Source organism: Dermochelys coriacea, chromosome 8 (genome assembly GCF_009764565.3).
Source record: "Dermochelys coriacea isolate rDerCor1 chromosome 8, rDerCor1.pri.v4, whole genome shotgun sequence".
In the NCBI taxonomy this organism is placed as follows: Eukaryota; Metazoa; Chordata; order Testudines; family Dermochelyidae; genus Dermochelys; species Dermochelys coriacea.
In genome coordinates, this window is record NC_050075.1 from 66,573,694 (window position 1) to 66,601,503 (window position 27,810).

A 27,810-nucleotide genomic window follows, 5' to 3' on the forward strand; every position below is an offset into this window, starting at 1 on the left:
ATGCACACACACAATAGTGGGGAAATTTTTTAATAAATCAAAGCTGCTTACTTTTTTTTTGTGAGAACAACATGGGGAAGTCTTGAGTAGTGTTCGTGCACCGAAACATTTCATATAAGATGGACAAGCACGTTCTCCAGAGTTTTTTATTGAAAGTAAAACTATTTCTTTTAGTACTTCTATAATTAATTCCCCTCCCCTCACAAGCTACCATCTGAAAGCACCAACACAGTCATATTTTACCAGAGGATTTTTCACAAGACAATATAAGTTTCCATTTTTAATATAAATTGTTTTAATTGAATTTTACATATTGCAAGAGACATTGCACTTATAATCTTACCATATGCTTATATTTACAGCTTTTGCCTCTGAAACTTCTCTAAGTCTAGGTACTTTTATGGCAGTTTCAGAAAACCTCTCCAGTTTCCAGCATAGAAAGCTATCATAATTACTGAAAAGCCATTAGTATATATACACACATAAACATGATGATTTCTTAAATTCTACCATGATTTGTTGCAGTGGTAAAAATGCCAGTTTCAGAAAGCATTTTACCTTGAAATGCTGTCCATACTCAATACAATATAAAAAAAGCGTTAGACACTTTTTTCTTCTTCCTGCCCTTAACTCCAAAAAGAAAAGCAGCAAATTTAAATTATAAAAAGATACTCCATTAGTTGAGGGCGTGTACTGTCCCAAATACGTCACCAGAAAAGTTAATTCCATTAAAATATTTACATGCTATTTATATTATGTGATCTCTTAATAAATTTTTAGTTAATCACTACTGAAATAGTACTGCATGAACATTAAACTTTCTCTTCATTCTTAATGCAAATTGTATCCTTTGGTCTATTAAGCGACTTTACATCATCCAGCAGTCTTCTGGGTGTCAAAATATGAGTGGAACCTGGTAAAACAGAATACACTTTTAGATGGATGCAGCTAACTATGTATGATTTGCAGACATCAGCATGACTCATTACCAAATCAAAATTGCATGTTAAGTATTTTTATTGTACCTTTCATACATTAAAGTAGTTTAAAATGCTTTACTTTAATGATTTTGATGCTCGACATGCAGTGATTATGGAAGCAAATGCTCCTCCCACCCCAAGGTAGGGGTGGCTTTGACTGTCAGCAGGAGAACAAAACCTTGGGGACCTTTCAAGGATTCCACTCCTTCCCACCCCTCCTCCTCGCCATATAGGTTTGAGAAGTGGAGAATCAGTGCCCAATAGGCTGCGCTCTTCTGTACAGCTTATTTGCTTCCGCATACCCATAAACCCTTCCCCTTGCCCACAGCTACCATAATCTGAGCACCAAGAAGAAAAGATCTCCTCCTCCTTCCCCCACTTTTTGGATTAGAGGACAACTAGGGTTTGGGGCTGTGCTGTGGGTACCTTGGTAGTCCCCTTTTAAAGGGCTAGGAAGGAGTGGCCTGGGCAGTGAGGAGTAGTTTTTTTTGCCTGCCTCCCAGTAGCCCAAGGAGGCAACAGGTTGGCTAGGTTGTAAAATGCATTTTGTCACAATGTTGCAGGTGCCCAATGCAGGTTATTGTTCAATAGGATTCTCTGATAAACCTGAGTTGGAAGCAAATTAGGAGATATCGCCTAAAGAAGGTAGGAAATGGGGCTAGGCTTCTACTGTCTGGTACAGTAAGGAGACCCCTTTTCCCCACTCCCTTAACCCTCATGTGAGGCGATGGAAGTCCCAGAAGCTGTACTAGGATCAGATTAACAGAGTGTGGGGGAGGGGAACTGATGGCAGCCCTTCACCAAGTGGAGTAGATTACAAAGGACAGATGACCTGCACTGGATGAGTTGCTGCTGGATGGTTTCCTGATATATTACTTAAAGTTGCAGCCTAGTTAAACCACATTCCTGGTGTCCTGTCTTCCTTCTTGTGATGTCTGTGACAATAGCAGCCACCATTATGCCCTCTCTAAGCAACACCTCGGTCAGCTCTGGACATCAGACTTTTTTTTTTTTTTTTTTTTTTAAATAAACTGAAGTTTTACTCCTCTGACACAAGATTTTTAACAGCTATCTAGACAGAGTAACAGCAACTGGTAGAAGGACTATCTCCAATAATTCCTGCAGCATCTATACTGGTAAGATCAATTCTTGGCACGTGTCTTGAAACAGTCAGGACCCACTACAATTCTCAGTGTTAGGTGGACTTCATCAGAAGTAAATGATTGACCCCTGGCTAGAGCTAGAAGAATGCTGCCAAAAATTCTGGGCCAAACTGTAGTCATTTCAGTTATTACTGCAGAAAAGTTTTCTAAGTCAGTAATATCTTTGCACTACTCTGGTTTGTGTTTTCCAATTTCAGCTGGTAACAATAACTGCAACAAGTTCAGTAATGGGCTAGATACAAGTGAATGCAAAGATGAGAAAAATAGTTGTCAGGAGATTCACTGTAATGCGTACCTTTAGCAATTCAGCAGCATGACTCCTATGAGTCATACATCTGATTCAGTAATTTAGAAATTCGGATACTACATTTAGGCAGCAAGACTGAGGTCTGAATTGTCTCACATTGGTTACCAATTCTTTAGGGATCTTCAGGGTAATTGTGGAAACATGTCTTTTTAGAACAAGAAACTAAGGGCAATAGCCATAAAGGACCAATTCAGATCTAGGGATACTGGATGCAGTTTCAAAAGAGCATAGTAGCCACCTGATGCTTTTTTTTAGACTGACCTAGGGGACACAGAAAAATATGCTTCTGTTTTTCAAATATACACTGAACTAAACATCATTAGCCTCAATGAAGCACCTCATCTCATCTACTACTTCCTCTTCCCTAGACAGGCTTACCAATAACAACTTCACAAGATTTGTAGGCTTGAGAAACTTCATAAGCACTGCGCATCTCAGAGTATGTGATGCCTCCAATTACAAAAACGATCAGCTTTGAACCACTCTTTCGGTCATCCAGGTAATTAGTCCTGGACTTCTGGCGAGCGCTGTAAAATAGTTCATAAAAAAAACTGAGCACATAAAAGCACAGTGATATATTGCATCTAGTTTCACCATCCACATAGTGTAATGTACTAGTAAAAATGACAGAAAATTTCCATGTTTGCAGTATTGCTGTGGCTTTCAAAAGATGAGATTGGGAGTTTAAATTCATAACTTTGTTGGACACTAAAAATCATGGTCGTAAGCCATAAATCCAGGGTCTTCATTATTACAACAATCTGTAAACCACTAACCCCTTTTTGGCCCTATGACAGCAGAGGTGTTAATGGGCTACGTCACCTTTGATGGTCCCTTAGAATGTGTATTAGTTACTTATGCTAAACAAATCTGTTCCATCTCATATTTAGCTGTAATACTGACTACCTTTCCAAAACCTGAAGAACTCTGCAGTTCAAAAGCTTGTCTCTTTCACTAACAGAGGCTTGTCCAACAAGATGATATCATCTCACCCACTTGGTCTCAGAAAATTTCCATGCAAGTCTGACCAATTAAACATTTCAGGAAAACAAAGAAAATTAGACAAGTACTTTTCACAGTTGTGTAGTAGAATATCTTTTGACTCAAATTACAATTGGATGACTTACAAGGGGAAGTCACGATTACTTAAAAAAATTTTTTTTTTGACAAAAAGTGTACTACACCATAAATACAAGTCTAAAACTAAATCACAAAAGAGAAAAGTAAATACAAGCGAGAAATTTGAGATACACTTGGCTCTATAGTGTACACACACACACACACACACACACACAACCTCTCAGAGAAAAGCTTGAAAATTCTGAATCCGAATGATCCAGTTACACCTTTCCCCAAAAAAGAGCTCATCTCCTTTAAGTCAGACAGACATCACTGTCCTAGCCTTCTCAATACCTAGCTGTAAATAGCACCATGATGAAGGGTGTCTGGCCAATACTGAAAAAGACTGTTGACATTGTGGTACAGCTGCTGGAGGACTGTTAGGTCTCCCAGTCTCTACATTTGCACTGCATTGACCTCAGTAGATCAGCAAACTACTAATGACCCGTCGGACAACCAACTTCAAATCTGTGACTAGCCAGAAAATTGTGCCCCTACCTATCAGACAGGCAAAGACCTGAATACAATGATCAACATTTTTGATAGCCAACATTGATTATTGCAACTCACATCTGAATCCACACACTGAAAAAAGCTTTAACTAGTACTATGCAAAGATTCACTGAACATATAAACAGCACCTTCCCTCCACTTTACTCTCCATGTTAGCTGTCCATTGAATACAGAATTCATTTGAAGGTCACTGCTATTTGAAGACTTCCACGGGACTGGACCTAGCTACCAGTGATCACCTCTCCCTCTCTAGAGCCACTGATTTCCACAAGAGTTAAATTCCACTAGGATAATTAAATTGTTCAGTAAGGAGAGGCTTGTGAGTTCAGGAGACACAACTTTCACAAAACTCAGACCTAGCCTACAGACTTCACTCTTTTCAGAAAAAAATGATGGGAATGGTCACTAAATGCAAAAAAAACATTTCTTCAGCCTAGTACAGCCACACACGACACACAATTCATACACAAACCACCACTTATAAACTACTCAAGCTAACTCTCCAAAAAGGTGACTTAACTCTAATAAGAAAGATCTTTGGAGAGTTTTATTTTAAATATGTGGGAGGCACTCAAACCACAATTATGAGCTATATAAGTAACTAGCTTGAAGGTCAAACCAGAGGGGTTCTCAGACTTTTGTATTGGTGATCCCTTTCACACAGCAAGCTTCTGAGTGAGACCTCCCTTATACATTAAAACACACTTTTTTATATATTTGACACCATTATAAATGCTGGAGGCAAAGCGCAGTTTGGGGTGGGGGCTGACAGCTCGCAACCCCCTGAGGGATCCTGACCCCCCAGTTTGAGAACCCCTGGTCAAACAGCTAAGCTCCACAGATAATTTCAGATGAACTGAAATGCTGTTCAGTAGATTTCATTTTATACTAAATAGTTACTTCAGCCCCTCGCGTGCACTATTTTTCAAAATGCAAGTTATACAATGCACGTAAGAAAATACAGTGAGAATAGTAAATAGTAAATATTATTCTGAATGTAAATTGTAACAATTTACCTTACTGCCCCTGAACCATTCCAGGCTGCAGGACACTGGGAAAAGTAAGGCCATTCTTTTGAATCTAGTTTGTTTTCTATAGCATCCTGGAAGGGAAAAAAAAAAACAAAACATTCATTTTAACTAGTTATGTTAACTTGAAACACTATACATATACAAAACCCCATAAATTTCAACTCCTGACAAGGCTGTCTGGTTTAGAACTTCAATCAAGTCAAACAGATTTCACAAGAACTCGTGAAAAAGACTAAGCACCACACCAGATCTATATTTAATTACTGTAGTGCTGAAAGTCATTTGTGACAGACTGTGTGTATCATGATGAGGAAGAAAAACAGAGGGAAGTAATTTCTAACTAATTTTCACACTGATTTAATTGTTCAGATTTCATCTTTGATTTTTTATTTATAGCTGCATTAAACCTACTTAATTTCTCCACAAAGAAATTATGTATGTATGTAAAGCCCAGGTTTCTAAAGACAAAGTACACTACTGACTTGGCATGGATTTCCCAGGTCACTAATGGCATCGATTACATGAATTTAACATTTAAAACTATAGTCTAAAGATCCACCACATTAACACATTTAATTTAAAGAACTCAATATCAAACTATCAGCCACTGGAGAGGAAGTTCAAATGTCTCCCTCTACCTTAATTTGCTTCAGCTAGCTTTAAACTATTTTCCAGTTATACTTAAAACTAAGTTTACCTTATAAATTTAATTTTCTATTTTAATATACTAACTAGAAATTTAGTGGTTATGTGCACATGTCTGAAGAACTTTCCTCTTAAGAAAATTTTATAGAATATAAAATGTAATTAACTCAACTTATACTTATACTGCCATTTCAAAAGAACTTGGATAAACTGTTATCTTACAAAGTACTTAAGAGTATTTCTATATTACACCTAGGAAACAACTATGTTCTTAGAGTTTACCTCCATAACATCTTTGATAACAGGTGTCCATCTAGAAAGCTGAAATATTTCTTCTGAAGAACGGTCCTTCCTTGATTGTTTACGTTGCTGAGAAGCAGACTAAATAAAAAGATTTATTTATTTATTTTTTTAAAAAGAGGCTATTAGTTTTATTATACTATATCTTTTAAATCAATCCCAACAAAATAGAAAGTTCTAAGGAAATATTGCACCATGTGCATCAAACTATGTTCAAAATTAAGTATTGGAAACTTCTATTTCAGAAGAAAAGAGCTGGATATATTGATATTTACCCCCAAAAAATGATTGTTTGAATACTGAAGCGTATATAATACAATTCCTAAGCTAACAGATCTCCACATATCATTCTTGCCCAGTTGCTGGAGCCTAGGGTTTATAGCAGTGGTCCCCAAACTTTTTACCTCCTGCCCATCTGCCTCCCTGTACTACATTTTATTGTAAGTCACCTATATACTTCGATAGAACAGTGAAACGCGAATAAAGAGCGTTTTCCAGGAAGTATGGTTAAGTTATAAAACAAAAAAATTGCATTTTTTTGTTACTATTACGACTGCCTGTCATAAAATGACATTAAATGATTGGATTCTTAAAGTTCAGTGTAAGAAAACTGCAGAGTTCAGACATTACATACTCAAGGCCTGCATAACTTTGACGAGTTATGGAATAAACAGCTTGCATCAAAGTAAGATGATTTTTGCAGAAATGTTAGATACTACTTTGAAAACTATCAAGTGTAAAACCAGCATACTGTTTTAAAAGTTACATACGTCGCAAATTTTAGCAGTGGGAATTTCTCAAGAATTGTTAGCAAAATAATTAACTTCTGTAACTTTTGGATTCTCCCAAGAAAAGTGTGGAATGCTACATTAAGAGTTGCAGAAAAAGCCACAGAGCTAAATGAAAAAAATGCAGTATCTTTTACTGTAGGGGAGAGCGAGAGCTTGAAGCACTTGACCTGGTGCAAGACCTGAGGCCTGAACTAGAGGCTGTGAACCAAAGTCAGGCCATGTATTCAAGTAGATGCTTATAAGTACACTCTCGGACTCGTGACCTTGACAAAAATACTGCTAGTGTTGCTAAAACACAGGCACTCCTAAGAAGGAGCAGATAGAGAGAGTGAGTGAGTGTGTACAAACACATTCCAAAAAATTAGCCCAGGTGCACCCTGTCTAACACCAGATAAGAGGGTTTGACAGAAGTGATGAATAGGGATGTTTTGCCTGAGACATTTAGAGCAAAGTAGAGGGGGAGGTAACAAGCAGATGTCACGAAACATACAAGGTGGTACATAAATTGTCATGTAAGGTCTATAAATGTCGGGGAACCTTGCCTTAACCCAGGGGAGGGCAAACTACGGCCCGCATCTAGCCCATCAGGGCTTTCAATCCAGCCCACGGGATTGCCAGCCCTGTGACACAGTGGGGCTAAAGCAGGCTCCCTGCCTGCCCTGGCCCCACACCGTTCCCGGAAGCCACCGGCACCACATCCCTGTGGCCCCTGGAGGAGGCGAGGGGGGCAGAGGGCTCTGTGCACAGCCATTGCCTGCAGGCACCACCCCCTGCAGCTCCCATTAGCCAGGAACGGGGAACTGCGGCCAATGGGAGCTTCAGGGGTGGTACCCACAGGTGAGGGCAGCACATGGTGGAGCTGCGTGCCCTACTCCACTCCCAGGACCCACTGCCAGACATGCTGGCCACTTCTGGGAACAGTACTGGGCCAGGGCAGGTAGGGAGCCTGCCTTAGCCCTGCTGCGCGCCGCTGCCACCCTGGAGCCGCTCGAGATAAGCGGCGCCAGGTTGGAGCTTGCACCCCAAACCCCTCCTGCACCCGAACCCCCTGCCCTAAGCCCCTTCCTGCACCCTCTGCCCTGAGCCCCCAATCTCCTGCTGCACCCCTACCCCTTGCCTTGAGCCCTTTCCTGCACACTGCATTGCATTCCACACTCCAACCCCCTGATCCAGCCCTACATTCATGGCCCTGCATACAATTTCCCCACCCAGATGTGGCCCTCGAGCCAAAAAGTTTGCCAACCCCTGCCTTATCCCTTTGTGCAGCCAAGGGGACAGCAGAAATTCCTGCTGCTAACTGAGCCATTCCTTGCCACTGGGCACTCGTGTTAGTGTACCCATAGCTCCTATGAGATGCTAGTACTGTGCTTGAAGGTACTAAACCTGGTCGAGTGCCTCTGACACCGAACCATGCCTGTGATCTTTCTTTATGAGCAATACCGAGGCCTACTGAATTAGCAGGCTGAATTGTCTGCTAGAGCTAATAATATCAGAGCTCCAAGAAAAGCAGCACTAAGCAGCTGGAACAGCTAAGAGGCCCCTAAACAGTGTTACCACAGCAACAACATTCCAGCCTTCAGCACTTAACACTTACCGAGACCACAACAGGTACACCAAGGTATTCCCAATTTTTTATCATGTCACTGTCACTTTCTATTTGTACATTCTGGATCAGTTTGTCCAAATTCTCTTGTGTAGTTCCTTTTGCCACAAAGAAAAAATGAATAAGTTAGATTTTGAATTAAAAAGTCCATCTGATACTTAAGATAATTAGCTCTTGGTCCCAGACATGATAGGATTTTTGATTATTTAAACTAGGATACATTTCTTTGATTGTTCATAATAAATCCATCCTTTTAAATTTACCATAATCTCCTTCAGATTCTGAAATAAATACACCTTTACCCGGATATAACGCGACCTGATATAACACGGGTTCACATACAACGCAGTAAAGCAGCCTCCAGGACCTAGTAGGCAGGAGCTGTGGGTGGGAACTTTTGGGGGCCCCGCAGGCCCAGAGTGGCCCTGGTGATTAGCAGAGTGTCTGGAACAGCCCGCTCCACTTCCCTCGCCCCAGCCCCAGCTGTGTTGCTCGGGGGAGGGTGTTTGGGGGAAGGGATCCCCCCCCGGCACTCACCGGCAGCAGCAGAAGCAGAGCAGCCCGGCCCCAGCCCACTCCACTCCACCAGTTCCCAGCCACAGCGCTCTGCTGCCCACCGCCGGTGAGCGTCCTTTCCCCAACCTCCCCGCACTCACCGGCAGCGGGAAGCGGAGCGCTGCGGTTGGGGCCACATTGCTCCGCTTCCCACTGCTGCCGGTGAGTGCCTGTGTGGGGCGGGGGGGGAGGGGAATAGAAATAGGGGTCAGAGCAGTCAGGGGACAAGGAGCAGGGGGGGCCAAAGCAAGTTCGATACAACACGGTTTCACATATAACACGATAAGATTTTTTGGCTCCTGTGGATCGCGTTATATTGGGGTAGAGGCGTACTTGGAAATTCAAACATCGTCACTTCATGCCAATCTTTGATAATGCATTCAAATTTCTATAGGAGCCTCTGTTTCCTTTACTCCAATAGCATTTAGTACATTTCTGGGTCCAGTACAGTAGATCTTGATGGTCCAAGGTCCCACTTGGAAAAATAATTCACTTTTGGGGAAATGGAGGTGGAAGGAAAGGCAAGTCAAACCTCATTATCTAAGTTTTTGCTACTCAGTGCTTATGATTGAGCGCTCAGGAATGCATTCTCCCCTCCAGTCTCTTTGTCACCACTCTTCCCCATCCACTCCAATTCCCAAGATGCACCTAACAGCAAATCCCACCCCAAATCCTCCAAACACTGACCTGGGTAAGGAAGGAAGAATTCAAGAAAAATATCCCACATCCCAAGTACTGATGCTGCTCAGATAATCTATTGTAAAAAAAATAAATGTGCTTGCTCGTTGTGCTGGATCACTTCCAGCCCTGTATGAACAACCTCTTCAAGAGGCATCTGAGAGAGAGAAGCTACAAGTTATGGGCAGCATTTCCTTTTAGCCCTGCCATGGCCTAGTACGACTAGTCCATACCCAGTATTGGCCTCTGCACTAAAACCTAGTATTGAAATCTATAACATTGAAAAACAAAGCAACTTATCATACCATTTGTGCTGAAGATATAAAGGAGGATAGCTCTTATTTTATCGTAAGAGTCATGGGCTTTGTTGAGTAGAACTGGAAGGAGGACTCTCATTGAGTCTTTCACTTTTTGGCCCTCTGCATCAGTTCCAAGAGCTAAATCCTAAATTAAGAGCAAACAAAGTGGTCTTACTAACCAGTCATTAAAACAAATAGCATCAGTTTGTGTTTCTGTATTTAGTTCTGTAGTTAGTTACCACTAACTTTACAAACATCATCATCATGGTGGTTGTGATGGAAGAGTTTCATTAATGACTATTCACACTGAACTTAAACCAAAGGTCCTTTGTCTACACAATTGAAACAACTATGCTAAACTGTTATATAGTTGTATATTTCAACTGTGGTATCAGAGCTTGTATTTTTTAAACCCTGTAGCAAAACAATTTTGACAGTCCACGCTGGCCAGTCAAATCCTGTTAGGAAACAGCTCTGCCAAAGAATGTCAGCTATAATTAAAACACAGTTGTCAGTAAGGGCCCTGTCTGTACAGATGAAACTAACAGCCTGAATACCAACATTTTCAAAACTGAACAGCTTTTACACTAACTATTGTAAATGTTTGGTCAGATTTTGTTTAATGTTGTATTACCAAGTTCCAGACCAAAGACCACTATAAGAAAAGTTAATTCTCACATTCATGTTATATTTTGCTATTGTAAAAGAGTCTTTATGTTCATAATATTAAAGAATACGCTTAAACAACAACATTTTAAATATGATTTTGTATTTCATACTTCAGGTTTAGCTTGTTTGTTTATGGTAGTGCCCACAGTATACAAGATGCTTTCTATACATTCAGAAAGGGAGAGTACTGGCTCTGAGGCGCTCATAATCTAAGGTGAGACAGAACTGGACAAGAAATTAGGGAAGGGAAAAACAAAATTGGGATTTTTTTTTTTTAAATATAAAGGTCAACTAGATTACTCATAGGCAAAGATAGATCTTTTAACAGAGACTTAAATATTGACAGGATAGGAACCTTGGGGATGAAGTCTTACAGTACAATTACTCAGTAGAAAATTAAAAAAAAAAAAAACAACCCTGAAAAAGGCAGATACAAGCTACAAAATTAGTGTTATGAAAATTACTATTTCTGCAGTCTGCAAACATTAGATTTTATTTACACTAATGACTTTCACATACCTGTTCAGTTTTGCACAGCTTTTCTATACTGGATTTAAACTTATTCATGCAATCTTCTGCTATGTTAAGATGGACTACTTGCTGTAAGAGAACAAACATCGCAACTTACTTCTTTTCACATAGTTCAGTCCTAGCAGGAGTACAATTTAGTTCATTTTTACTAGTTACATAGTCATCTTTTGACTATCTGAGTTTAATTTTGTAACCACCTTGTGCTTGTGTTTTACCCCTCACTTAGAACAAGTGATGGGTTATTCAGTAAGGATCAAATTCCAGGTTTTCAAAGGCAGCAACTTTTTTGCATGTGGGTGGTTTTTTTGGTTTGTTTGGTTAAGACTATAAATATGACAGCTCCAGGTTAAGGAAGGTGGTAAATCTGTATGACTAGTAGCTACAGCCAAATACAGTTTAGATGACCTGTCTTGGCAGTAAAACACCAAGCAGAAATTGCGGTGTCCTGACAAGGTGGAGATCAGTCCCCAAGATATGAAATTTAGGAAGCCTAGTATTCACATATCTCCATAACATCCATCAGTCTGATTAAGATGCAAGGAGGAAGAGACTGTCTAAATGAATGTTGATGATCAAATTCTAGTTACAAAGTCTACAATGAAATTATTGGAATCGAGGTTCCCCATCCCCCTTTACTAATTTCTCGTTTCTCAAAAAATATCTATCAACAGCCTACAATAAGTGAAGAACCTTGTGGCCTAAAATAGGGAAGTGTTGAGTTATGACCTTCGCTTAGGATATGGGAATTAGTTTATGATTCTATATTTTGCTAGCTTCCGGTGACTGCTTCACCCTACTTGACTAATCCCTTACATCCTTCCAGAAAAGCACAATGTGACTGATTACAAGCTGATGCCACTCCATTAGGCTTTTGTATAAGGCCACTCTACGATTATAAATTTTCAAAGATGCCTTTACCAAAATCAATATTTCAATGCTGTGAGATCATTACAGAGAATTAAATTCATCTGGATTATCTCAAAGTCTAGCCCATTAAAATGTCTTCTTACAAATAAATAAGATACAAAATACAGTTTTCTAAATATTAGATTTAATAAAATTTATCAAATGCAAGTTATGACCCTGGATGTTGCTGTTTTTTGACTGAAGGCATTACCAAAAATAAAAGATAAAGACACTTTAAAACCACAAACGAAGATTCTCTTTTAGGTGTTTGATTAGATAATTTCACTTGAGAATTTCAAGTTCTATCATCTGCTAGTCTCTATCTGCAATGTCACTACTCTATTCCATGGAGTGAAAAACAAAGTCTGCACCAGGAGAGTGCCATTCACAAAGAAAGATGGTTTATTAGACCTCTAGGTACTATTATTTATCTATATGAGACCTCTTTCCTTCAACCAGTTTAAGTGATAAAGTCGTGACATGCAACTGGCTGGAATCTGATCTCACTCAGGAGTCCAGAACATTTTAAAGGGAAATGTGTGCAACAGCAGTACATCTTTTTAAGTCTCCGTTTTTCATTTCCATAATGCATGAAGATTCTGCAGTGGGTTTGTGATTAACCACACCTATTAAATTTATGGTTACAGGTCAAGTGAGAACATGATCATGCTTCAGTAGTTTCCTTTAGAGGTGTATTTTTGCACCTAGAGATAGGCGTTTCATTTCAGTTTTAATTGGTGCATTTTATACTACTTAATTTTAGAATCTTTACTAAGAAAATAAAATACCATTGTGTAAAGTTTAGTTTGACAATATATTAAGTGTGTTGATCCTATTAATTTGAAACATTTCTTCCATTCATCATTGCTATATAAAGAGAAAGTAAAAGCAATACTGTGAAGCATTATCTGTTCAGACAGGTATCTACAATCATAATCCAAGTGCATTAGTTTACTTAAAGAGTATGAATGCATCCAACAGAAGGCTTAAACATTTCATATTGACAAAAAAAGCCATCACACTTGGAAGTGGACTTACTCCTCAAAGAATGTATTCACTGAGAACAAAAATATGAAGCACCAAACATGAAAACATGCACGACAAAAGCTCAATAGAAAAAACAGATTTTTACACCTTAGGGTTCTTGAATTAAAATCATAAAAATATAGCCTGTAAAACCGGAGATACTATTTGGTGAGAACAGTTGACAAGAAAAGCATAGCAATGTACAGGATGCTGCTTACCTTGATAATCTGTTTACGGAAGTGGGGCATCTTTTTCATTAGCTGGGACAGATTACTTAGTGATAACTGTGAAAAGAGGACACAGTTCAAACTAAACTGATGTTTCTCATTCAATAAATTTTATTTATTTCCCTTACTGCTGGAGGCTGGGATTTCCCAACTCCACAACTGAGAAACTCGTATTGGTTTCTCAGGCAGATTACGAACCAATAACCAAACAGAACTTTTAACTGACCTTGTTGAAAAATACACTGGGCATGCAAATAATATTAAAAAATAAATAAATAAACAAACAATAAGTCAGTAATAAGTAACTATTCCTTACTTTTTCTTCTGTTGCTTTTCTCTTTGATGAAACTTCTTTCAAAAGTTTTGGAATTTCCCTGTCAGATTAAGAGAAAGTAAAGGAATGCTTTAAAATCTGAAACAAGTAATTTATAAATTAAATTAATTAAGTTAACAGTATGATGAAGTAGTAAACTCAAAAGACTTATGGTTTCCAATTATCATAACTTTTTTTTTAAAGTGAAAAATGAGGTATTTTGGTATTCCATCCTGAAAAATACTCATTTTGGATGGGAATGAAGCTAAGTGCTTCTTGCATTCTAAATTTCCTCCTCAAAATTTAGACGAAGATTGTGGAAATCTCATCATCTTTGAAAGACAGAAATTAAAATTATTTTTATAAAGGATTTCAATAAATATTGGTATATGCTTTACATACATTTGAGTTATTTTGCTAACATCAGTTTTTGGACACTAGAATTTAATGTGTACACCACTGAGAGGTCTGTACATATGTTAGCTGGCCAAACCAGGTAATCTTTTCCCCTTACAAATCTGTAATCTTTCTATAAATTATTCTCCGTCTTTATACCTTTGTCAATTCTATTACTATAGTATTTTCTAATTAAATAATATCCCTGAAATGTATAAAGTATCATAAACATCAAAAACGTATTCACATACTCTAACACATCTGCAATATGCTTGTGCCGAATTTTCGCCCAGAGCTCATCCTCCTCCTCCAGAATTGCCTCCCTTTCCTTTCCACTGGATCCATCTGTTTTATATCTACACACAGGAAATCAGGTTGTGAAATTAGATATTTCCAATGCATGTTTTACATAAAGCAACTGAACACATAGAATAAAAGTCGAACAACTATTTTTAACATTGGCAGGTAATGCACAAAGATTATTTCTTTTTTAAAAAAAGAAATGTGGTTCTGAAACAATAGATACTGTTTTAACCATATTTTATGCATAATGCTCAGGAAAAGTTAAGGTTGATCCGAAGTCCTTAATAATTAAGGCAAAATCACATCCATTTTAGAATAATTTTCTTCTGCAGTAATTTCAGTTAAGGTTGGAAATCCATCCCAGCTTATCCTCTGAATATTCTGTAGGTTGTTGGTTTAAAAAAAAAAAAAACAAAAAACCACTCTCCCCCCCCCCCCAGATTTACATGCACTTTCATTTTCTCTAGGTTTTTGTTTTCCCCTTTTAATTGAAGTTGAGTGCAAAGTCAAACACATAGGAGATGACAAAAAAATCTAGATAGCATTAGAAGTCTATACACCTCTTGAGGTGCAGAAGGACTTCTGTCTACAAACTATGTACAGCTACAGCACAGACTTTTGTGGACTAATTACTCCACATAAATCGACAGCTAACATGCTTAGCATCACAGACTTCAATTATTAAGCAGTTTTCTGTGAACAGAAGGAATATGATGCATATTGGGTATCTCACGACACAATACTTTCATTTATATTTGGATATAGTTGAAGAAACTCACAAATAGCGGTTAAACCAGAAGCCAGTAGAAATAAGAGAAAAATGCAAACTTAATTAAAAAAAATAATCAAATAGTGGCTCTACCGACTGAATAAAAATCTAACCAATAAGTTTCAGACTCATAAGAATATAAATATATGTTGCAAGCTTAGCATTATTTCTGAAACTCTTGTAAATTTCCATTTGATATCGGAGAATCTGCTAAAGAACTACGTATCTGAAATGCATCCCACAAAGGTTGCCTGATAGCATGGCAGAAGTATGACGACTTGTTTGTGACAAACAAATTTGGAAGCAGATTCAAGATTTATGAGACTTATATGCTATAACGTGGAGACAGTCTTTTTATGGAAGAGATACTCGAACTAAATTAGATCCAAGTTCCAGAGCTCATACCTGGATCTCAACTTCAATAAATATAAAAAAATTCAGCTCTACTAGTCATCAATTAAGCTTTTAGATTAGGGTAGTAAATATAGCTACATCAGATAGATGTCTTAATTTTTCTGATCACAGGATAAGCCAAAAATTGTTGCTGCTATGGACATTTTCCCCTCCTGCCATAGTTATCCATACATCTGTGACACCCTTCCCTCACCACATTAGTCTTACTACTGGGGCTGTATCTTTGAAGGTCCACTCAGAAGCTTCAGTTAGCAAGACAATGTAACGAATCAAAAATCTCTGGCAAAGAGGATGGAAGAAAAAAGTTTTTAAATAAACTGAAGCCATCTTTACAGAGCATAAAGTAGTAAAATAGCAAATAATTCCCTTTGTAGTTCACCTTTAATAAATACAAATAAAACATATCAAAGACAGTTCCTAAACTCAAGTCAGAATGAAGTATTTAGATACAAAAAGTTATACTTGCTTGTATGTATCATTTTCAATTGGTAGCAGATCATACGCCATTGCTTGGAAGGTAAGTTCATGGAGTACAGTGGACACAGGGTCAAAGCCACGATCGATTATTAACAACTGGGAGTGGGTTTTACCCTAAAAACATAAGGGAAGAAAAACTTAAGACATACTGTACAAAGCTACAATATATATCAAAATATATCAGAGGGATAAATACAGGAGAGGGAGAGGAATTATTTAACCTCAGCACCAACGTGGACACAAGAACAAATGGGTATAAACTGGCCACCAGGAAGTTTAGACTTGAAATCAGACTAAGGTTTTTAACCATCAGAGGAGTGAAGTTTTGGAATAGCCTTCCAAGGGAAGCAGTGGGGGCAAAAGATCTATCTGGTTTTAAGATTCTACTTGATAAGTTTATGGAGGAGATGGTATGATGGGATAATGGGATTTTGGTAAGTAATTGATCTTTAAATATTCAGGGTAAATAGGCCAAATCCCCTGAGATGGGATATTAGATGGATGGGATCTGAGTTACTACAGAAAATTCTTTCCTGGGTATCTGGCTGGTGAATCTTGCCCATATGCTCAGGGTTTAGCTGATCACCATATTTGGGGTCGGGAAGGAATTTTCCTCCAGGGCAGATTGGAGAGGCCCTGGAGGTTTTTCGCCTTCCTCTGTAGCATGGGGCATGGTTGACTTGAGGGAGGCTTCTCTGCTCCTTGAAGTCTTTGAACCATGATTTAAGGACTTCAATAGCTCAGACATGGGTGAGGTTTTTCATAGGAGTGGGTGGGTGAGATTCTGTGGCCTGCGCTGTGCAGGAGGTCGGACTAGATGATCAGAATGGTCCCTTCTGACCTTAGTATCTATGAATCTACAACACTCCAAATCTATTTGAAGCAACCAAATTGCATTGTAAGCCTTCCTGGAAAATCCTAGTGTGCGCCAGACTGGTTTATTCTCTGATCAAGAGCAAGTTTTTTTGTAATTCAAGACTCCATTAAAGTTGTCTTTGGCTATACCAAACTGGCCCAGCTACTTCTCAGCCATGAAGTAGAGGCAGCTTTCTGTTTAAAGACAATATGCGTTCATATAGGATGTTTTTTATGTAGTGTGTTTTCAGGCACACTACAATCCTTTAATTTTTCACTTCAAAAGCAAAAATCCCTGTTGAACTGGACACAAGAGAAAACAAGCATGTCTTAGGCTTGACACACACAAACAGATATTATCTGAATCCTAGACCAAACAAGAGAACTTACAGTTTTAAATGTGATAATCAGCTGATCTTGATGCATATTCAAAACTAAGTTCTTTAGGAGTCACTAGAAGACCAGCATCACAAAACCTCAGGGCTTTGATCAAGTCAAAAGGTCAGCAAGACACAGGGTCAAACTGACTGAGCATTCAGGGTGGCACCAGAGGTCCCAGAATGTATGACTGATTCCCAACCCTTTTATCAGAGGCTCTTCCTTCCCCCAATAGATCAGTAGTTCCCCCACACACACACCCCATTTTCTCTTATATTTTTGTTTGCTCCTGTTTGTGCTCCCATTCTCTGGATGGTTGTGCCCATCTCATTGCCCCAAACACTAGACTATCTACTGGTGGCACAAGGGACTCAATTGCATTTGTTCTTGTGGCTGGGCTGAATGCAATGCAATCAGAAACGCTTGGGTCAGTCGGCTACTGCCTAAGGATGCAGCCACCTGTACACATGACCTACTCCTATAACAAACTATTAGGTGCTACTGTGGGAGAAATGAAGGATGGTAGGCATATTTCTATAACGTATTTCTATAATGTGTTCTCCCACATCAATGGGAGTTCCATGAATCCCAAAGTGGGAAAACTGTACCCCTGAAATAATCTGCTGCTTTGCACAGTGCCCTAAAAGGTGGGATGAGTCAAAATCATGCATTTTCTCCCTATTCTGCACCACCCATTTACTAGTCTGGCTACCCTCTTCTAGGTGGGATGTCTCCACGTATTGTTATATGAACATGGAGCATCAATTCTGTTTTCTTTGGATTAGAAACCAACTGCACAAGTTATCTTCCACTCTTCCAACCTGTTTTTAAATTACATAAAAAAGCAACCAAAATGAGAGTTTTCTATACTGTATTTAGTAACCAAATTTTTTTTTTTTAAAAACAGCATTCTGTCTTCTAACATCCTTTAACAATTTCCTTTGTTTACAAAAATAAAGCAAACATGGGATGTAGTTTTCACTACCTTTATCTGGCTTTTCTCATCAATTTTATAGTAGTTTTCAAGCTTATTTTCAACTAGCTCTGCAAGTTTGCTGGCATTATCCAATGGCTTGCTAGAGGAAAAAAAAAGAAAATGTCTCAAATATTGTTTATTACATTTCTGTTTAAGACCTTTTAGGGTCAGTGTTCTATAATGCAACTACTTATCTTCAAACATCTGTAGTTTCAGAACTCCTACTTAATTTTAAAACATTTCAAACACATTTTTGCCATAATGCATATTTACAGTACTTTCCCTCAACTATGACATAAAACAGTTGAAGAGCTTAATCCTAAACTCACTTAAGTAATGTGAATAATTTCATTCCTATTCTCCTATCAAGACCATATATCTATTAGATCAAGCCATAAATTATCTTGTACTCAAAACAAAGTATGCATAGGGTTTTTTTAAAGAAATAAGCAAGACCAAAATGAATAGCTTAAAAAAAAAAAAAACGGATAGCAAGTCTTACCTAAATGTACAATAGTCAATAAGAAGAGCGAAAGAACAAAAATGGGATGGTTATTCAGTTCTGGTTGCAGAAATACTTGAGTGAAAAATTTCAATGTTTCGCCCCATAATTCTAGTTGCAAAGCTAACCACAAAACAATTTGTTCCACAATACAATATTCAAATTTATAGTATTTTCTAGTTAGATGCTGTAAGATAGATAAACAGCCTTTAGTTTTATGGTTTAACTGTCAAAATCCTTTAGGCATTTAACTGTAAAAGACTGCTCCTTGTTGAAAATGTGTGTAAAAAATTACGTGCCCATCACACACAAAAAAAAACAGGAAACTTTTTCTACTTTTAATTTTCTATTTAAAACACAAACTTGTTTAGTACTTGGTTCCCAGTATATTATAGGAAATGATAGCTTTTGAGATTGTATGCTGAAGTGGCAGAGAAATTTAATAATCTGTATTTCTATTATAAAATAGACCAGAAAATATCAAAGATGCTTGAGAAGTTTTTATGCATTTAGGCCCTGATTCAGAAGAGCATCCTTACTCAAAACACGTAAACACATGTACAACTTTAAGCACATGTTCAAACATATGCTTAAAGTACTTTACTGAATAGGAATGCACTTAAAACATGTACTTAAATACTTTACTGAATTGATCTAAGTCCTAAACTCTCCTGTGAGTGTAACGTTACCAATTTTACAGCCAAGGAAACAGACAGACATGTTAAAAGAATAGTCTTAGGTTATAGAGCAAGTCTACGGCAGATCCAGGAATAAAAAGTCAGACCTTCTGGCTCTCCTTTCTCCAGAAAGCGTAAGTAGCTACTAGAGAGCAGGTAGGCGAGGTAATATCTTTTACTGGACCAACTTCTGCTTTCAAGCTTACACAGAGCTCTTCTTCAGATCTAAGCAGCTAACCAGCAGGCAGGCAGTTTTTGCTTAACTATTTTACTCCAGAGAATGAAATATTTAAATAAGTGGCACCATTCCAACCAGTCTGTGCTTGTACTGTAATTATCTCTGAGCAGAACAACATTAGAACAAAAACAAAATGGATTTAAAATTACCAGTGAGACAGATCCATAAAAAGCTCAAAAATTCAATGCTAGAGCTCAGAGTATCTACTCACTACACCAAACTGGGCACAATGAAAAGAAAGAAAACTAAAGGGACAACTTTATTTTTATTTTTATTTTTTTTAAAAAAAAGATTGAGTTTCTGTATAGTACCCTTTTAAAAAGGGTTTTATCTTTAAACTTTCACATTTTAATTTGTAAAAGATTTTTTTCTGCTCCTGCTTATTTTTTTAATCATCTTTTCAGCTAAGGAGAATGGGAAGCTTGAAACGCAAATGTGCTCAGGCCTGCTGCCTCTCTATTTCCCACCCCAACAGCAATTGTGAAAAGCCTTCCCCATGACCCACAAAGGACTCCAGGAAGTTGGAAGCTTTCTTGGACCCCCAAGGATCAATTATTTGGTGTTCTTTGGAGGGGTTCAAAAAGGGAAGGGGACTCTCGACTCCGCTCCATTGCTCCTTAGCCCCACACACACATCTCAGACCTTAGCTGTTTCCCCTCTCCTCTGACTCCTGTTGCTTCCCAAATCCATGCAGGGACCCCAGAAAAAGGAGACATTCTCCTAGGCTCAAATTCAGTAACAGAAGTTCTAGTTACTGGGGAACAGGATACATGCAAGTGCCCCCCTCCCCCAGAAAAAAGCAGTACATGAAACTGTCACACTAGCAAATGAGACAGTAAGTGCAAGTGACCAGCAACAAAAGCACTGAGACTGACTATTTACTAAAAGACGACAAATGCTCATGGTAAGCAAAAACAACTTGCACTACACTTACTCTATGTGGACTCATACCACCTTATTTAATTGTCGTTAAGGATCAAATATTAGGTTTTTATTAAAAGCATATCAGAAGATGGAATACTGCTGCTTCTAAACAGCACTGCATGTACGAAGTCAACGCTGAAAATCCTACATATATTTAACACTATTTTCTGCCCTACCTTTTATATCTTACTCCTGGGTTTTCATCTAAAGTTGCACATAATGTAACAATTTGTTCAGCCATTGTTTCCATGATGGCATCTTTACCCTTTGCCTTTTCCACAGTTGGACAGTAACAGCAGAAGAATGCATCTGGGACATCGAGAGTAAATACCTAAGTAAAGCATAGCCATGAAAGAGCTTAGCATTGTACATTTCTTTAGAAATAACATCTGGTGTAATAACAACAGTCAGAGGGATTGAAACCTTATTTTGTAACAAAAAAGGCATGCACAAGAAAATACATATCTAAGCTAACATTGCCTAATGATACCATTTTATTTTTACTTCAATCCCATTTCATTTTCTCCGTCCTCTTGAGCTCATCTTTGTTTCTTGTTCTCACACTCCTTTCGTCTATTACTTTCCTCCATTTTCTCTTCTTCCTTGTAGACTTTACTGTATGTTTCAACCTGTTCACTACCTGTACAGATGGAGGAACCTGAGGCAATCAGAACTAAATACTATCCAATGTCTGGCATGGAGCAATACAGTGTAATGCCAAAGTGATTATAAAAGAGACACAGTTAAACCTGCTTAGGCCCACAATTTGACATACATTTAAGAAATTATAGTCCCCCCCGCCCCGCGGGAACTACACACATACCCTTGTAGAACTTCAGCAAAAGATTTTACTTGTTTCTGACACTATTTAAAAACCACTCCTCTGGCTGCTCCCCAGTTAAGCAAGTTGCTGCCAGAGATTCACACAATCCTTGTATCAACAGGCTCTTTCGCCAAATTCCAAATAAGAATTCCCTCTGCAGATAAAGGTGCAAAATGCTTATTTCCTTCTTGCAGAACATGGCCATTTAAACCTGTCTCAGAATGAAGTCTGTCTCTACCCAGTTCTATCACCATGCAAACTGGGCTTAAGTGAATGTCATCAGGAGATTCTTATCTGCCAGCCAAGCAAGCAAAAGTGCTCTTTACTGCATATTTACGATTCACAAAGACCTCCAGGGTTCTCTGATCCCAAGGCATAAAAAAAAAAAAAAAAAAAGGCAAAAGAGGTATGGATTTTGCTTACTTTTTACATTAGAAAACCAATGATCAATTTCTCCGTTTCAGATAGAGGTTCTCTGAAGGATCAGGATAGTGAAATCCCACAATAGACTGAAGCTTTCACAGCCCTCAGTTGACTTTGGATGCAGATGTTTCATCAAAAACTTTTTTTGGTAAAATCAGTTTAATAAAAACAACCCTCTGACAAACAGTTGTGATAAAAGCCCTTTGTGTAAGTCAACATTAGGAACAAGATTCTCTTTCCATTACTACAACCCCATGACTCACCCAATAAAAAGTAGTGAGGAGAGGGAAAGGAGTCCTTCAGTTACAAAGCTCCCTTACCAGAAAATAATAGGAGGTACTACACTCCTATACTCACATGCCAGTTGGGGTACAAGAGTTTGTGATCCTAGCAGCGTGGCAAACAGAGAAAGGGTAGGTACACAGAAAAACAAGCGAAAGTAATGTGAGAAGAGTAACACTCAGACATTTCTACAACTTCCTACAGTGGAGCAAGGATTCTTGGCCTTGTGGGCTTCCCTATGTTGGCAGTATTGATGTAGTATTTCATTCTTTTTTTCCCTTTGATATGAAGTGCATGAGTGACAAATCTACTATTGCAGATAGTTTCCAGCGTCTTTCATTGGTGGTTTTCACTCTAGCTGGTGATTATCCTCACCAGTGTCTTCATACTACTAATCTTAAATGTAACATTTAACCATGTCTTTTTTTGCTTTTAGAATCCTAAATTCTCTGAATTGTTTGCTCTTGCTGAATTCCCATATCTCTATCAGTAGTTGATTCTGGCGTCTTAACTAATCCTATCCAGTTACAAGTAAGAAGAACAGTATTGCAAAATAGTGAGTAGTGCAGTTTGGCATTGCTTAAGATGAGCCAGAACTCATTTGCTGCACTGAATGACAAAAGCTTTCCATGTCAACTGAACCCAGTCATGCAATGAAGACAGTGAAAATAAACTTGTGATAGCAATAGCAATTTGTTTTCATCTTGCAAATACATTGTAAATAAGCCAAAATGGTGGTAGGCTTTGTGTACCGTTTGTCACAATGTCTGAAAAAATATGTTTAAAATAAAAAACAGCTACATTTCAAGACTTTAAAGTGGATAAATGAACACTTAGAAATATAAAATGCAGTATAATTTCTGGAGTTATGCTAGAAATATAAAATGCAGTATAATTTCTGGAGTTATGCTAATAAAAAGACTAAAGTTTACCTGAGATTCATATGGCAAGAAGGAAACATTTATTTCTTTGCACCTTCTTATAGCCCATGAGCAGGAGGACTTCATTTTATTAAAGAGAATGTCAGGGCAAACTGGGGAAAGAGATTAGAGGTTATGAAGCCATTTTATATTTATTTATTCAGTTAATTCATTCACATTCATAAATCTTGTTATTTAAAAGTCAGATTTGTTTTAGAGAATTACCACATTAGTCTGTGGTTCCAGCATGTGATCAGACAGGAACTCTCCCAGCTAGAAAATTCTGAACATTCTGAAACCAGAAACATGCCCATGGCTTACAGAATTCTAGCAGCAGGTCCTTTCAAGAGAAAGGCCGGAAAAAAAGTCAATCACTATTAATGGATAAAAGTATAAAACTCTCCCAAAGGGAAAGATAAGTGGTGTTAATCCACCAGGTTTGAGAATCTCTTCAGAAAAGAGTTACAGGTACTTTTCTTTCCAGCAGATTCCAACTTTTGGACACTGAAGCTTGAGAAAGATTTCTAACAAATTTAAGAGATACTGGAACAAACAATAATGAGAAGAAAAAGTAATGTACCACATTCTGAATAGTGAAAACAAAACAAGAGGGTTGTGTGTATGTTCCCTCTCTCTCTACCCCCCCCCCCCGTCATACAAGTAGCAAGGTACCTCCTAAATATCACAAAAAGGAGAAGATAGCCTTCTTCTCCACCCCCAAAATAGGCAATACACACCCCCAAACAAAATATAAAGCAGGTGCAACCAAACTCTTGTATCTATCTTAGAAATAGATTCTGTAATACTGAGAAGTTAAACTTGGATTCTTCTCTAGAAACTGAATTTAAGTAATGATTGGTAAATATATGCAGATAAGACCATATGGATACTTAGCAAATACCTTGAACAGACATAGATCTGAGACAGAGCCAAAATGGGTTTTCCTCAAATGAAATAAATGGACAAAACTTTGAGTTGCAGGTCTGTAAACCTCTAACAGGGAGATACACAAACAGAAAGCCATGCAGACATGGTTCTCTTGAACATCAGAACCTATTGTAGAAGTGTTGTATGGACACAAAAACTCAAGGGGATTTTAAGGGCTCTACAGCCTATTTTAACTAGGCCCTTGTCTACACTATGAGTTTAGGTCGAATTTAGCAGCATTAGATCAATTCAACCCTGCACCCGTCCACACAATGGCCATTTTTGTTGACTTAATGGACTCTTAAAATAGATTTCTGTACTCCTCCCTAACGAGGGGATTAGCACTGAAATCGACATCACCAGGTCGAATTTGGGGTAGTGTGGATGCAATTCAATGGTATTAGCCTCCGGGAGCTATCCCAGAGTGCTCCATTGTGACCGCTCTGGACAGCGCTCTCAACTCGGATGCATTGGCCAGGTAGACAGGAAAAGCCCTGCAAGCTTTTGAATTTCGTTTCCTGTTTGGCCACCATGGCAAGCTGATCAGCACAGATGACTGGGCAGATCTCATCAGCAGAGGTGACCATGGAGTCCCAGAATCGCAAAAGAGCTCCAGCATGGACCGAACGGGAGGTACTGAATCTGACTGCTGTATGGGGAGACGAATCCGTGCTATCAGAACTCCATTCCAAAACATGAAATGCCAAAATATTTGAAAAAAAATGTCCAAGGGCATGAAGGACAGAGGCTATAACAGGGACCCACAGCAGTGCCACGTAAAACTTAAGGAGCTCAGGCAAGCCTACCCAAGAGGCAAACGCCCACTTGAGGTCAGAGCCCCAGACATGCTGCTTCTATGAGGAGCTGCATGCAATTCTAGGGTGTGCCCCTATAGCTACCCCACTCCCCTGCAAGGGAGTCTCACACAACAGGGATGAGGATTTTGGGGACAAGGAAGACAATGATGAGGGGGAGGTTGAAGATAGTTTCTCCACTTGCCTGGTGTGCGCTGTTCTCCTCGACAGCCAGGAACTGTTTATCACCCTGGAACCAATACCCTCCCAACCTGGGCTCCCGGACCTTGAAGGCGGAGAAGGCACCTCTAGTGAGCGTGCCTTTTTAAATATAATACACTGTTTAAAAGCAAGCGTGTTTAATGATTAATTTGCCCTGAGGACTTGGGATGCATTCATGGCCAGCACAGCTACTGAAAAAGTCTGTTAACGTGTCTGGGGATGGAGCAGAAATCCTCCAGGGACATTTCAGTGAAGCTCTCCTGGAGGTACTCCCAAAACCTTTGCAAAAGGTTTCTGGGGAGGGCAGCCTTATTGCCTCCTCCATGGTAGGAAACTTTACCACACCAGGCCAGTAGCACAGAGTCTGGAATCATTGCAAAAGAAAGCATGGCAGCCTGTGGTCCCAGTGTTTGCTGGCATTCAAGCAACAACCATTGTGTTATCCTCAGGAGAGTGACATTCATGGTCACCTGGTTGAAATAGGGGAATTTTATTAAGGGGACATTCAGAGGTAGCCATTCCTGCTGGGCTGTTTGCCTGTGGCTGAAATCATCCCCACCATTAGCCACGTGGTGGGGGGAGGGGTAAAGCGATCATCCCAGAGAATTGGGTGTGGGGGTGTATGGTGGGGGAGGGGGGTTAGTTGGGTTTGTGATGCACATTAACCCAAAAACATCAGCCCCTACTTTTAAATGGTTAATGTGTCTTTTTCAGTTTTACTCTCCCTTTTTCCCCCCTCCCGCAGCTGCAAATGTTTCACCGCTGCAACTAGCATCTCTGTCTCAGAGGCTAGCGCAGATAAGGTGGCAAAAAAAATAACGCACTTGTGATGAAATGTTCTCTGAGCTTATGCAGTCCTCCCACACTGAAAGAACCCAGTAGAATGCGTATAGGCAGACAATGTCAGAGTCCAGGAAAGTACAAAATGAACGCAGAGACAGAAGGGACGCATGAGAGGATAGATGTTTGGAGCAACAGGAGAGGTGGCGGCGGCGTGATGAAAGGAGGCAGAATGTAATGCTGAGGCTACTGGAGAATCAAACTGATATGCTCCGGCGTATGGTTCAGGTGCAGGAAAGGCACAGACCGCCACTGCAGCCCGTGTAATCAACCACCCTCCTCCCCAAGTTCCACAGCCTCCTCACCCAGATGCCCAAGAACGCGGGGGGGGAGGGAAGGGGAGAAAAAAAGAGCACAGTGGCTCTGGGCATCCAACCACTCCACCCCAGCTGACTGCCCAAGCAACAGAAGGCTGGCATTCAATAAGTTTTGAAGTGCAGTGTGGCCTTGTCGTTCCCTCCTCCCCGACCCCTCCTGAGCTACCTTGGCAGTTATCCCCCTTTTGTGTGATGAATAAATAAAGAATGCATGAATTTGAAACTGACTTCATTCGCAAAAAAAAGGAGCACTTGTGGCACCTTAGAGACTAACAAATTTATTTGAGCATAAGCTTTCGTGAGCTACAGCTCACTTCATCAGATGGAAGCTTATGCTCAAATAAATTTGTTAGTCTCTAAGGTGCCACAAGTGCTCCTTTTCTTTTTGCGAATACAGACTAACACGGCTGCTACTCTGAAATGACTTTATTGCCTCTGCAAGCGGTGATCGAAAGGGTGAGGGGAGGGCGGTTGACTTACAGGGGAGTGAACCAAGGGGGCGGGTTTTCATCAAGGAGAAACAAACAGAACCGGGGAAGCATGCAGCTGCACAGCTCCAAGAGTAGACCAGGGACCAAACTGATGCAGCCAAAATTCAGTGTCTGCTTCCCATGGTGGAAGTAAATTGAACTGGAATATAAGTGCATAAGAATGGCCATAGTGGGTCTGCCAGATGCTTCAGAGGGAACAAACAGAACAGGGCAATTAGCGAGTGATCCACCCATCATCTAGTCCCAGCTTCTGGCAGTCAGAAGTTTAGGGACACCCAGAGTACAGGTGTCCTTTTCCTAGCACAGCTTATTTCCCTCTCCACACTCTTTCAGCTGTGCTGACTCATAATGGAGGGGGCGCAGCCTTAGTTCCCACACCCACACAGACTGAGGGAGTACCTATGGAATGACAGCTGTTCTTTCCTTTGCATGCAACTTATGATGCAAGAAGACTATGCAGAGGAATTAAGAGGGCACCTTATACTTCCTTACTCTCCTACAATCATGGGGAGCCCAGCTCAAAACTGAGTTCATACTGAATAAGTGAAATACAATCAAACTTCAAACCACTGTCCTTGCAGCACAGCAAACTGTCATCCCAAGAAAGTCATTTTTTGATGTTATTTCTGCACAGGATTATATGTTTGTGTACCCCATAATTTTGCTCAAAAGCTTCTTCCTTTACATTCTATAGCATACAAATACAGTTAGCACATTAGTTTCCAACATTACATGTTTTGGTTTTATTTTTGTAAAGGTCATACTTATTCTGGGAAATAAGAAGCCACAGTGCCACACTGGACAGAAACTCTAATTCCACATCCTGTGGCTTTCCATTTCTGTCTACAATGCCTTACAACATAATTAACAGGCAAAGACAGAATTATGGGTTGTTGCTGTTTTGTTTTTTTAAACACTTCAACTTAAATTCTCAACTCTGGTAAACAAGCCAAGTCTCAAAACTCCCCTCATAGCTTAGTGCAGTAGTTGATATCTCCAATATGCACCAACTAGAAAATTAGAATATATTAGGAGCAAGGTAAGACTGACAACCACTTTTAACAAACTCAATCATTAGTTCATCATTAGCAAACTCAATAAAAAATTACTACTTACAGTCAGTGAAGTAGACATATGCTGCTTTGTACTTGCTGGATGATTTACTTACAAAGTCTTTTATAAGCCCATCTACAGACTTAAGATAAA

General features: G+C 39.3%; 1 protein-coding gene across 2 annotated transcripts in view; it reads right to left on the bottom strand.

Moving 5' to 3' along the window:
- Positions 1 to 14: 14 nt before the first annotated feature.
- The window catches only part of STXBP3 (syntaxin binding protein 3), a 46,456-nt gene continuing 18,660 nt past the window's right edge, over positions 15 to 27,810 (bottom strand). The window contains exons 5-19 of one of the 2 annotated variants that reach the window (XM_038413130.2): positions 27,721 to 27,799; positions 23,026 to 23,126; positions 20,742 to 20,896; positions 18,234 to 18,324; positions 16,005 to 16,129; positions 14,304 to 14,408; positions 13,660 to 13,717; positions 13,335 to 13,400; positions 11,173 to 11,253; positions 9,991 to 10,129; positions 8,444 to 8,550; positions 6,041 to 6,139; positions 5,099 to 5,184; positions 2,829 to 2,977; positions 15 to 913 (exon numbers count right to left, since the gene is read on the bottom strand). In XM_038413130.2, the coding sequence (XP_038269058.1) occupies positions 813 to 913; positions 2,829 to 2,977; positions 5,099 to 5,184; positions 6,041 to 6,139; positions 8,444 to 8,550; positions 9,991 to 10,129; positions 11,173 to 11,253; positions 13,335 to 13,400; positions 13,660 to 13,717; positions 14,304 to 14,408; positions 16,005 to 16,129; positions 18,234 to 18,324; positions 20,742 to 20,896; positions 23,026 to 23,126; positions 27,721 to 27,799 (1,542 nt within the window). In that variant the 3' untranslated portion in view covers positions 15 to 812. The remainder of the gene's footprint in view (positions 914 to 2,828; positions 2,978 to 5,098; positions 5,185 to 6,040; positions 6,140 to 8,443; positions 8,551 to 9,990; positions 10,130 to 11,172; positions 11,254 to 13,334; positions 13,401 to 13,659; positions 13,718 to 14,303; positions 14,409 to 16,004; positions 16,130 to 18,233; positions 18,325 to 20,741; positions 20,897 to 23,025; positions 23,127 to 27,720; positions 27,800 to 27,810) is intronic. The other variant, XM_043520479.1, reaches the window with a different exon arrangement.